Source organism: Panulirus ornatus, chromosome 3, assembly GCF_036320965.1.
Source record: "Panulirus ornatus isolate Po-2019 chromosome 3, ASM3632096v1, whole genome shotgun sequence".
Taxonomy (NCBI): Eukaryota; Metazoa; Arthropoda; class Malacostraca; order Decapoda; family Palinuridae; genus Panulirus; species Panulirus ornatus.
Window position 1 is genome coordinate 26733455 of NC_092226.1, and position 13151 is coordinate 26746605.

General features: G+C 39.2%; 1 protein-coding gene across 26 annotated transcripts in view; it reads left to right on the forward strand.

Annotated features, from left to right (window-relative positions):
* The window catches only part of enc (R3H domain containing protein encore), a 944198-nt gene that overhangs the window by 429230 nt on the left and 501817 nt on the right, over nucleotides 1–13151 (forward strand). For all 26 annotated transcript variants that reach the window (XM_071685668.1, XM_071685684.1, XM_071685751.1 and 23 more), the window contains one exon: nucleotides 9597–9852. In XM_071685668.1, the coding sequence (XP_071541769.1) occupies nucleotides 9597–9852 (256 nt within the window). The remainder of the gene's footprint in view (nucleotides 1–9596; nucleotides 9853–13151) is intronic.

A 13151-nucleotide genomic window follows, 5' to 3' on the forward strand; every position in this document is an offset into this window, starting at 1 on the left:
TACCCATGATGCTTCACATGCCCTGGCTCAATCCATTGACAGCAGGTCGACCCCGATATACCACATCATTCCAATTCACTCTATTCCTTGCACGCCTGTCACCCTCCTGCATGTTCAGGCCCTGATCACTCAAAATCTTTTTCACTCCATCTTTCCACCTCCAATTTGGTCTCCCACTTCTCCTTGTTCCCTCCACCTCTGACACATATATCCTCTTTGTCAATCTTTCCTCACTCATTCTCTCCATGTGACCAAAGCATTTCAAAACACCCTCTTCTGCTCTCTCAACCACTTTCTTTTTATTGCCACACATCTCTCTTACCCTATTATTACTTATTTGATCAAACCACCTCACACCACATATTGTCCTCAAACATCTCATTTCCAGCACATCCACCCTCCTGCGCACAACTCTATCCATAGCCCACGCCTCGCAACCATACAACATTGTTGGAACCACTATACCTTCAAACATACCCATTTTTGCTTTCCGAGATAATGTTCTTGACTTCCACACATTCTTCAAGGCTACCAGAGTTTTTGCCCCCTCCCCCACCCTATGATTCACTTCCACTTCCATGGTTCCATCCACTGCCAAACCCACTCCCAGATATCTAAAACACTTCACTTCCTCCAGTTTTTCTCCATTCAAACTTACCTCCCTTTGACTTGACCCTCAACCCTACTGTACCTAATAACCTTGTTCTTATTCACATTTACTCTCAACTATCTTCTTTCACACACTTTACCAAACTCAGTCACCAGCTTCTGCAGTTTCTCACATGAATCAACCACCAGCGCTGTATCATCGGCAAACAACAACTGACTCACTTCCCAAGCTCTCTCATCCACAACATACTGCATACTTGCCCCTCTTTCCAAAACTCTTGCATTCACCTCCCTAACAACCCCATCCATAAACAAATTAAACAACCATGGAGACATCACACACCCCTGCCGCAAACCTACATTCATTGAGAACCAATCATTTTCCTCTCTTCCTACAGATACACATGCCTTACATCCTCGATAAAAACTTTTCACTGCTTCTAACAACTTGCCTCCTACACCATATATTCTTAATACCTTCCATAGAGCATCTCTATCAACTCTATCATATGCCTTCTCCAGATCCATAAATGCTACATACAAATTCATTTGCTTTTCTAAGTATTTCTCACATACATTCCTCAAAGCAAACACCTGATCCACACATCCTCTACCACTTCTGAAACCACACTGCTCTTCCCCAATCTGATGCTCTGTACATGCCTTCACCCTCTCAATCAATACCCTTCCATATAATTTTCCAGGAATACTCAACAAACTTATACCTCTGTAATTTGAGCACTCACCTTTATCCCCTTTGCCTTTGTACAATGGCACTATGCAAGCATTCTGCCAATCCTCAGGCACCTCACCATGAACCATACATACACTGAATAACCTTACCAACCAGTCAACAATACAGTCACCCTGTTTTTAATGAATTCCACTGCAATGCCATCCAAACCCGCTGCCATGCTGGCTTTCATCTTCCGCAAAGCTTTTACTACCTCTTCTCTGTTTACCAAATCATTTTCCCTAACCCTCTCACTTTGCACACCTCCTCGACCAAAACACCCTATATCTGCCACTCTATCATCAAACACATTCAACCAACCTTCAAAATACTCACTCCATCTCCTTCTCACATCACCGCTACTTGTTATCACCTCCCCATTAGCCCCATTCACTGAAGTTCCCATTTGTTCCCTTGTCTTACACACTTTATTTACCTCCTTCCAAAACATCTTTTTATTCTCCCTAAAATTTAATGATATTCTCTCACCCCAACTCTCATTTGCCCTCTTTTTCACCTCTTGCACCTTTCTCTTGACCTCCTGCCTCTTTCTTTTATACATCTCCCACTCATTTGCATTATTTCCCTGTAAAAATCATCCAAATGCCTCTCTCTTCTCTTTCACTAATAATCTTACTTCTTCATCCCACCACTCGCTACCCTTTCTAATCTGCCCACCTCCCACGCTTCTCATGCCACAAGCATCTTTTGCGCAAGCCATCACTGCTTCCCTAAATACATCCTATTCCTCCCCCACTCCCCTTACCTCCTTTGTTCTCACCTTTTTCCATTCTGAACTCAGTCTCTCCTGGTACTTCCTCACACAAGTCTCCTTCCCAAGCTCACTTACTCTCACCACTCTCTTCACCCCAATATTCTCTCTTCTTTTCTGAAAACCTCTACAAATCTTCACCTTCACCTCCACAAGATAATGATCAGACATCCCACCAGTTGCACCTCTCAGCACACTTACATCCAAAAGTCTCTCTTTCATGCGCCTATCAATTAACACGTAATCCAATAATGCTCTCTGGCCATCTCTCCTACTTACATACGTATACTTATGTATATCTCTCTTTTTAAACCAGGTATTCCTAATCACCAGTCCTTTTTCAGCGCATAAATCTACAAGCTCTTCACCATTTCCATTTACAACACTGAACACCCCATGTATACCAATTATTCCCTCAACTGCCACATTACTCACCTTTGCATTCAAATCACCCATCACTATAACCTGGTCTCATGCATCAAAACCACTAACGCACTCATTCAGCTGCTCCCAAAACACTTGCCTCTCATGATCTTTCTTCTCATGCCCATGGCGCTTTGAAAAATGTATGTGAGAAATACTTAGAAAAACAGATGGATTTGCATGTAGCATTTATGGATCTGGAGAAGGCATATGATAGATTTGATAGAGATGCTCTGTGGGAGGTATTAAGAGTATATGGTGTGGGAGGCAAGTTGCTAGAAGCGGTGAAAAGTCTTTATCGAGGATGTAAGGCATGTATGCGAGTAGGAAGAGAGGAAAGTGAGTGGTTCCCAGTGAATGTCTGTTAGCGGCAGGGGTGTTTGATGTCTCCATGGTTGTTTGATTTGCTTATAGTTGGGGTTGTTAGGGAGGTGAATGCAAAAGTTTTGGAGAGAGGGGCAAGTTTGCAGTCTGTTGTGGATGAGAGGGCTTGGGAAGTGAGTCAGTTGTTGTTCGCTGATGATACAGTGCTGGTGGCTGATTCGGGTGAGAAACTGCAGAAGCTGGTGACTGAATTTGGTAAAGTGTGTGAAAGAAGAAAGCTAAGAACAAATGTGAATAAGAGCAAGGTAATAATATTAGGTTCAGTAGGGTTAAGGGACAAGTCAGTTGGGAGGTAAGTTTGAATGGAGATAAACTGGAGGAAGTGAAGTGTTTTAGATATCTGTGAGTGGATTTGGCAGCGGATGGAACTTTGGAAGCGGAAGTGAGTCACAGAGTGGGGGAGGGGGCGAAGGTTCTGGGAGCATTGAAGAATGTGTTGAAGGCGAGAACATTATCTCAGAGAGCAAAAATGGGTATGTTTGAAGGAATAGTGGTTCCAACAATGTTATATGTTGTTGTAAGGCATGGTCTATAGATAGGGTTGTGCAGAGGAGGGTGGATATGTTGGAAATGTGATGTTTGAGGACAATATGTGGTGTGAGGTGGTTTGATTAAGTAATGAAAGAGTAAGAGAGATGTATGGTAAATAATTAAGAGTGTGGTTGCAAGAGCAGAGGAGGGTGTATTGAAATGGTTTGGTCACATGGAGAGAATGAATGAGGAAAGACTGACAAAGAGGATATATATGTCAGAGGTGGAGGAAACAAGGAGAAGTGGGAGACCAAAATGGAGGTGGAAGGATGGAGTGAAAAAGATTTTGAGCAATCGGGGCCTGAACATACGGGAGGGTGAAGGACGTGCAAGGAATAGAGTGAATTGGAACAATGTGGTATACCGGGGTCGACGTGCTGTCAATGGATTGAACCAGGGCAGTTGAAGCCTCTGGGGTAAACCATGGAAAGTTTTGTGGGGCCTGGATGTGGAAAAGGAGCTGTGGTTTCGGTGCATTGCACATGACAGCTAGAGAATGAGTGTGAACGAATGTGGCCCTTATTGTCTTTTTCTAGAGTTACCTGGTGCGCACGCAGGGGAAGGGGGTGCCATTCCATGTGTGAAGGGGTGGTGGTGGAAATGAATGAAGGCTGCATTTATAAATGTGTACATGTGTATATATGTATATGTCTGTGTATGTATATGTATACATTGAAATGTATAGGTATGTATATGTGTGTGTGTGGGCTTGTATGGATATGCATGTGTATGTGGTTGGGTTGGGCCTTTCTTTTGTCTGTTTCCTTGCACTACCTCGCTAATGTGGGAGACAGCGACAAAGGATAATTATAAATCAAGAGCCTTTAGAAGATCTGCACCCTTATGTTACGTAATAATTTGTGAAGTTATGATACTTTCACAAGATAATAGATGTTAGTGATGAAAACCCATAATGGTTATATTTGTCTGTGATGAGAACACTTGCAGAAAATAAGGTTTTCGAAAGTCCTATGCATCAAGGCAAGCACAGGATACAGTGACTTCATTTTCTCAGTTATGTGAATTTAACTACATTTACGTTAAATGAAAATTATTATCTCTTTTCCTTTCTTTCATACAATTCGCCATTTCCCGTCTCAGCGAGGTAGCGTTAAGAACAGAGGACTGGGCCTCTGAGGAAACATCCTCACCCGGCCCCCTTCTCTGTTCCTTCCTTTGGAAAATTAAAAAAAAAAATGAGAGGGGAAGATTTCCAGTCCCCCCGCTCCCTTCCCTTTTAGTTGCCTTCTACGACACGCAGGGAATGCGTGGGAAGTATTCTTTCTCCCCTATCCTCAGGGATAGAAAATTATTATCTATTTTACAAAAATTTGATAGCCAATCTTAAGTGAGCCAGAAATGGAAACTTTAGGTGGTGTTAGTTATAGGGAGGCAGGCAATGAGGGAGTAACCTCCACCATTCCTCCTCCTTATGGCAGTGGTACTACTGAAAATCTATTGTTGTAAGACTGTGTATGATAAAATCTGTACAAATATATTTCAGTACAGAATACAAATTAGAAAAAGTAGAATATTTAAAGGTCTTTTTCTGTAGACATCACTATATCATGAATGAATTTATGTAATGTTGTTTTCTTGTATGGAATCCACCACACTTACCATTAACAAAAATGATAAACTATTCTGCAAAATGTAAACAGGCAGTCCAGTGAGTAAGATTGGAAGGGAAACTTTAGATGGCAGTGGGCTGGTGGTGGAGGGATAGCAGATGCTAGAGAGGTGGGAGGTGAGGTAAAAACCACCACTCACTTGTTCTGGTTTCTTTGATTTGTTATTATTGTAAAAGTCTTCTGCCTTCTGTACATTTAGTAAAACAAACATTTTCACAAGACTCTGCTCAGAAATCAGCCAACACACCAACCACACACCTTAACAGGAAAGTCAAGAAAACCTACACAAAATCCATCTAGATACAACTGCCAATCTCTCATCTCTCCCATTGATATAACCAGTGCACTTAGAAATATATAGAATGCTCCTGATACAGACCCTAACAACATATCAGACTTTCATATAAAACCCTATGGCCGTTTGCAAGCCAAGCACTTCCAGATATCTTCAACTACTGAATACACAAAATTACTATTATCTGGAACTCCTTGCCAACATAATACCAATTGTAAAACCCTTCAGATCTCCCAATTTCCCCTTCTTCAACCACCCTGTATTACTTCTGTCTATGGCATCCGAACTGAAAAACTGATCCACAACAGAAACAAACAAAATATCCCCTTTTCACTCAGCATGGCTTCAGACCTAAACAGTCCACCTCTGACATCACACAACAAATCCTAGATGGATTCAAACCCCCTTCCCCTTCCCCTCTCTCTCCCTCCCTTTAGCACAATACTAGTGGTAGTAGACATCAGCAAAGTATTTGACACTGTTTCCAAACATACACAAAAACATTTGACACCACCCTTCACAGTAGTGACAAAAAGTGGTTGGCTAATTTCATAGCTCGCTGCCATACCAGAGTCATTCACAACAGCTTCACCTTCAAAACACTTAAAACTCTTCGATGGAGTTTCTGAAGAAGCAGGTCTTTCTTCAGCTCTCTTAAACTCTTTCTACACAACCTCCCATTACCTTAGGCAAACCTCAACATGAAGATCCTTTCTTAACTTAAACTCTTCCCACACAACCTCCCATTACCTTAAGCAAACCTCAACATGAAGGTCCTTATTTATTCAGATGACCTCAATGTCACATCGCAATGCCCTGACACCACAGAAGCAACATCAGATGTGCAGCACAGTATTACATAATTAGAGCTTACCTTACCCAAAACAGAATGTCTGCATCTCCACAGAAGTAACTTTGTTGACCTCAGACAGACATGAATCCAGGTTACACAATCCAGTCACCTTAAATGCGCAGTCTGTCCCACTGAGCAAAACACCAACCATTCTAGGATTAGCATACAACAGACACAACATTCACTTTTTATCATGATAAACACAAAAGCACCACACTAACATCTTACTCAAGCAGTTCATCTAATCGTCTTTAAACTGTGCCTCACTTACCTGGTCTTCCACCCTCTCAAAAGCAAATATAAGCATGCTACAAACCACACAAAATTATGCACTCAGAGCGGTCTTTGGCTGCTTTGCAAATACGAACACCCATCACCTTCACAATGAAACAAAGGTTCTCCCAGTTCAGTCCCACATCAACATGTTAGACACTCATTTCTATGCAATGCACTAGACTGCTTCTGCCCAACCACTCTATCTAACTACTACTCCACATGTAGAAGTAAGAAGCTTCTTCCTGCCTCACACTTTAGGAACTTCCATTCACATATCACTGCACTCCCAACAAATATAGCACCTACAAAACACACAATAGAATAACATGACAAGAACTAAACTGCTGCTTTCCCATCTGAGTCTTAAATTCCAACCCAACAAACATTTACTCGTTAGAATCCACTCTCCCAAGATGAACATGATCATACTCTCCCACTTACACAATGGACATCACCCATGTGTACAAAACTGCAAACACCATTTCAACATATCCCATACCATTCATGTCCATGATGCAGCTACCATAAAGACACTGAGCACTTACTACTCAATTGCTCTCAACTCTCTGCACTTAGATACACACACAACATCACAACTCTTTATGACCTGTGGTCCTGACCAGTGGATTTCTCAAGTTTGTTGGAACCTGAAAAGGTTAGAGGGGAAGTAAGCGTGTATGTGTACAGTACGTCTTGTATTATCATTGTTCACTACAAACACAAAAGTATTTATATTAGTAATGGTACAGAGGGAAGGCAAGCAGTGATGGAGTTAACACCACTATCTTCCTTGCCCATTTGCTCCACCACTATAGACCCCCAAATCTGGCCTTCTTTGATTGATTGTTTTTGAGTAAACTACTTCCCATCTTTAATTTTGCATTCATTATTTTCTTAGTAGACCCTCTTTGATTATTGTTTAACACAAATGTGATAGAATCAGTACAGCATCTGGAAGTGCTTGGATTGCAAATGGACCAGAATTTTTAACATGAATGTTTGATGTGTTGTTAAGGCCAGCTGCAGGAGATTCCTTTAAGGTTTAATATATTGCTTGTATCAGTGAGAAAGAAAAGTGGGCAGGCAGTTGTGTTTCAATGGATTTTGTATAGGTATTGCACAACTTTCCTGTTCAGGTGTGCTGTTGGTTTGTTCCTGATTAATGGGTAATATCTCATGAGTGTGTTTATGTGTTTTTTAGGAGAAGGGATTTCATTGGAATGGATCATGAGCATTTCATTAATGGGGCTGGATTGGTGCAGTAAGTGTGGATCTTAACATACACCACAGCTGGTTGCTGTGAGTCTTGTGGTTCACAGTGTTAAGGAAGGAGTGTCAATTTTCAGTGTGTGTTTGTGACAAAGTAATTTAGAGTATGGATAATTTTCTCTTAATTCCTTTTGATGGTGGAGGACCGCCTTTAATTTGGGGAAATAGGGTGGAAGAGTATTGGAGGGAGAGAAGTGGTGGAAGAATGCATGAAATGGTGTATGGAAGGGAGGCATGTAAAAACAAGGATAAATGGGGACTCTTGTGGTCACTCCCTTGATGGGAATTCCCAGAGGAGACTGGTGTTAGAGATATACATAGGTGGGTAGGAACGAACAAGGGAAACATTCCCATGGGTTTAAGGGTTTATAAGCACGTTTCCAGTGCCTTTTTGGTCTTTACTGCTCAGAATCTCCTTGAAATTACTTTTGTACATGTGAGCTGCATTTACGTTTCCCAGGAGACCTAAGGTAAAGATACGAGATAAAGTCATGAATTATGACAAGGATTTTAGTTATCATGTACTAGACATATGGAGAGATGAGTGAGGAAAGGTTGGCAAAGAGATGCATGTATCAGAGGTGGAGCAAACAAGGAGAGGTGGGAGATAAAATTGGAGGTGGAAGGATGGACATACATGAGGTTGAGAGGCGTGCAAGGAATTAGCGTACTGGAACGATGTGGTATATTGGGGTCAACATGCTGTCAGTGGACTGAGCCAGGGCATGTGAAACATCTGGGGTGAATCATGGAAAGGTCTGTGGAGCCTGGATGTGGATAGGGAGCTGTGGTTTCAGTGCATTACACATGACAACTGAGATTGAGTGTGATTGTATGTGGCATTTTTTGTCTGATTTCCTGGCGCTACCTTGCTGAAGCAGGGGATAGCGATGCTGTTTCCTGTAGGGGGGGTAATGCCAGGAATGGATGAAGGCAAGCAAATATGAATATGTACATGTGTATATATATGGATATGTCTGTGTATATGGATATGTTGATATGTATATGTATGTATAGGTGCATGTATGGGCATTTATGTATATATATATGTGCATGTGGGTGGATGGGCCATTCTTCGTTTGTTTCCTGGAGCTACCTCGCTGACGCAGAAAACTGCAATCAGGTATGATGAATATGAATAAAGATAAATGTATTGATAATCTTGAGAGTCTGTTATAATTGCATTATACATGATGAGTCTTGTGATATGTTGAAACAGTGTTTGTAGTGTTGTTTTATATATAATTTCAAGTATTTAGTTTTTTATTTATGTTGAAGGGAAAAACCATGGTTGTTGTTTTTCTTTGCGTTTCAGTACAAATAGAAGAAGCACAAGAGATATGATGTGGACCATTAGAATTGGAATATTATAATGAATGGCTTATCTACCACTAGCAGGATGAATTACTGGGTAATATCTGTTTAATCTTAAACAGGGTTGAGCTGATATTCTAAAAGCAGTTTTAACAAGGCTCTCAGGATTAATAGCACATGATGAATTAAAATCCGTGTCATAATTTAGTAATTTTTCCCATAGCTTTTCCTCAGCTCTCTTAAGCAAATGTAAAGATACCTTTTTTGTAATAAGTTTTAAGGATATTCGGAGTAATTAATATGAGTAGGTATGCATGAAAGTAAATGTGTCCCATGTGTCCCATATGTTTCTAAGCCACAGTTGTGACTTCTTACGCATACTGTTTGTGAAATGAATTCTACCACAGTATTGTATCTGAATGTATTTGCTGAATATCCTTACAATCTGTTATCCATGATGTGCTATATTTTTTCTGCAATTTAACAAAATTGTTATTACTCTCCAGACGAACACACCACAAATTTCCTCCAATGTCATCCTATCAGCGAATGCTTGTCCATCGATGTGCTGCATTTTTTGGACTGGAGCATAACGTTGACCAAGCTGGTACTGCCGTAATTGTTAATAAGACTCGAAATACTCGCCTTCCTGAGACTCGTTTCCGAGACCACTGCCGAGATGATCTTCTAGTTCCAGATGAGCCGAAGAGATCTATTCTCAAGAGAGACTCATCTTCTTTTGATGATGGGTCCAATTATAAGGTTAGTTTTCTCTTTCTTTAAAATTGATGGTAGGTACTTGACATCTCATTTCACACTAGATAAGCTAAATAAGTAGCCTTAACATTTTGCAAGCTAAACATAAGTTTTCTTTGTAACTGCATCAAAGGTCCAAATGGAGATGATTTTTCTTATTTGTCATTTAGTGGGATTTTTTTCTCTTTTTGTTTTCTCTTATTTTGACATGGTATTTGATCTTTTAATTGCTGATGGTGTGTTTTTATATCAGGAATTAAAGTTTTATTACAGTACTTTGAAGTGATAGTACTACATTTTTATATGACAGTCAAACTACCTAGCGTAAGGACTCTAGATGATGTGGATGCCTATTGGTTGTAAAGTACCTAATAGAGATATAATTCTAACCATCCTTCAATTTTCTTTGTTTGCCTTCTAGAGGTCTGATAAGCATTTGGCTGTAATCATTATGAGTCTGGTTGCCAAATGGGCAACATATAGAGGTATCTGATGATCATGAGAATTTTAAGCATTGACCATACAATTACTTTTTTCCAGATTCATCTTCCATTAATAACAGTATTTTATATTGTCATAAAAGTTCTTTGAAAGATGGTTATAGAATTACCCTTCAATGGTCATAAAATTCTCTCTCGAGTGAGGGGCTTGTGTTATGAGATAAATGAACTAATCATGATTGCTATTTCATGTTGAGGTAAGTTGTGAAATAGACTGATGATTGATTGTGAGTTCGATTGTTTTCTTCCCAATTATCTAATGAATTTACTTGAAATTTATGATATTGCTATATGCAAGTGACAATAAAAGTATTGCAAGTAGGCTATAGATAGCTACTGAAATGCCAGGAAGTATGTCACTGTGATATATAGTTACTAAAAGAACATTGGGAAGGTTATCTTGAATATGGTGACTTTTTGATTAGGCTTCGGTATTTGTCCTTACCCCATAGGGAATGTACATATTGACTTTTCACACTGAAGATTTTTCAGTCCTGAAACTTGGCAAAGTTACTTGGCTTTACTTGATGTGCTATTGTCAGGGTTAATCACTTAAACAAACAAAGGCCCCAGACTGGTCAAAAGCTTCTAACCTGGGAGGTTGTCACCCTAGAAAATGGGAAATATGCATAATAGATGTTAGCTCTCTTGATTCTGGCTTTATGTTTAGTTCACATTTAGTCAGTGAATTGACAATGGTGACAGTATATGTACAGTAGAACTAAATTAACCTATGAATTTTGATAAGATTTAACAAATATATCTTCATTTACCAATTTTGATATATAGCCACAAAATTAATATACTGTGGTAGTTTTATGTGATATTTTTTTGCTGCATAGACAACAGTCACAGGCCTTTCAAATTTACATAGTACTTAGTAAACCACACATTGTCATGGTATGATATGCAGTAACCAAACAGGTTGCTAAGGCATTTGTGAACCCTTATATTTTCACATTGTTACTCTGCTTCTACTGCCTGATTTGTCATTTGTATATCAAATGTAAGAGTTATAAGCAGATCTGGAAGTGCTGTACTTCTGTAAGAATAGATATCATATATTGCATCTCTGGCTGTCTACACTGTCATGTGATATGCAGAAGCTGTGTAACGTTACTGGTTGTAGAACATTTACTACTGGAAGATCAAGTTATAGTGGACAACAAAGTGTCTCAATATATTTCATTTTGTGAATTATATAGTGACTGTATTAAGAATATTTTACTTTTTGACAGAATTTTGTAAAAGATGTCACCACATAAATATTAGTGTCATCTTTTCTGATGTGAGACTCGTTGTGTGTGTGTGAAATTTCACAGAATGTCATGTTGTCAACCCTCTACCATCTCCATAAAATTATTTCATCAAACATATATTAATCTACTTTTTTATGTCCAACAAATGATATGCACGAGGACTGCCTTCTTTACTCAGATCATTATTGTATTTTTTTAATGATATTATTTCTTTTCTGCACTTGACTGAGCTTGAAGGACACAATCTGAATAGTCCTGCACAGTTAAATCAGCTGAGACTAACATGTTGATCCCATCTTTCCCAACACACTTCCTGCTGATGCCAACAGTTGTCTTCCATTAGCCAATTTTTCAATTGACCAAAGAATAAGTGAAACATTCTTTGCATATATAGTGGGCTTGTAGCATGAACCTATGCTCACTGCCAGAAAAGTACTGCCGCAGTTACCTTAGTATATTCAGGATGTGTCATGTTATTGTTGTAGACTAAGAGTTTTTATGAGAAGGTACAGGTATGTTATTTGTCTGTTAGCCAATAACATTGTAGTCCCCCAGCAAATCTTTCAGAATTTTTATTTTCTGATGAAAACATGTAAATCTTAAGCATGTTTAACCATAGTCTGCAGATAGGATGATTCTAGACGGCAGTTGTTTTGTAGAAGCATTATGTAGTAATATGTCCCATGGAAGAGACTTGTTTTATGATTCAGATGTATGATTTTAACAACAGTATTAACCTGTGACATTGATGATGGAAAAGTACTGCTTAGTATTATGCTTTATTAATCCCATGCTACTTTGGCCACATTGAGTCACTGGTAGATTATGCACATCACATGGCATTACACTCTGCATCAGTTTTATAGTGGACTATAAGACCAGAGTATAAACATGTATTGTAGAAGTTTTTCTAGGAGCAATTTCATTTCCTTCTGCCATTGGCTATTTCCATGGGTTGCCAAGGTGAATACTGTATTATACAGCAGGATAACAAGTGAAATATTTTATTTTTTCCAGATGCCAAATTTGTTATTGTAGGATGGTTGAGCCAAAAAATCATTATTTTTGAGCCTGAGAGTGAACTAAGGATGCAACAGACTCTTGGGTTCTCTTCAGGTTCCATTAGGTTGTACTTCATGTGAAAAATTACCACACACAGTAAGGTATAGTGGATCATACAACTCGTGACTTCTACACTCATTTTTGACTTTGTTGCTGTATTTACTCAGATGGCCAGTTTGTATCATCAGTTTATTCCATGCCCCAAATGCCTCAATACCAGCTAGAGTATCTTTTTCCTACCTATAGGCTGGACTTTGTAAAATTTATTTGTGGAAGCCTTGAAAAAATGGAAGTGTATTTTTGCTTTCTGATTTCATTACATGGGAAGAGAGCTTTATCATTAGTTTTGTTATACATATAAATTCGCAAGTGCCAGTTGCATGATGATTTATGTTTAAAAGAAAATATTAAAATATAAAACAAGATTTGAATAATATAGCTGACTCTGGTGCACCTTTAGTTGGTCAGTGATTTTCCAGATTTT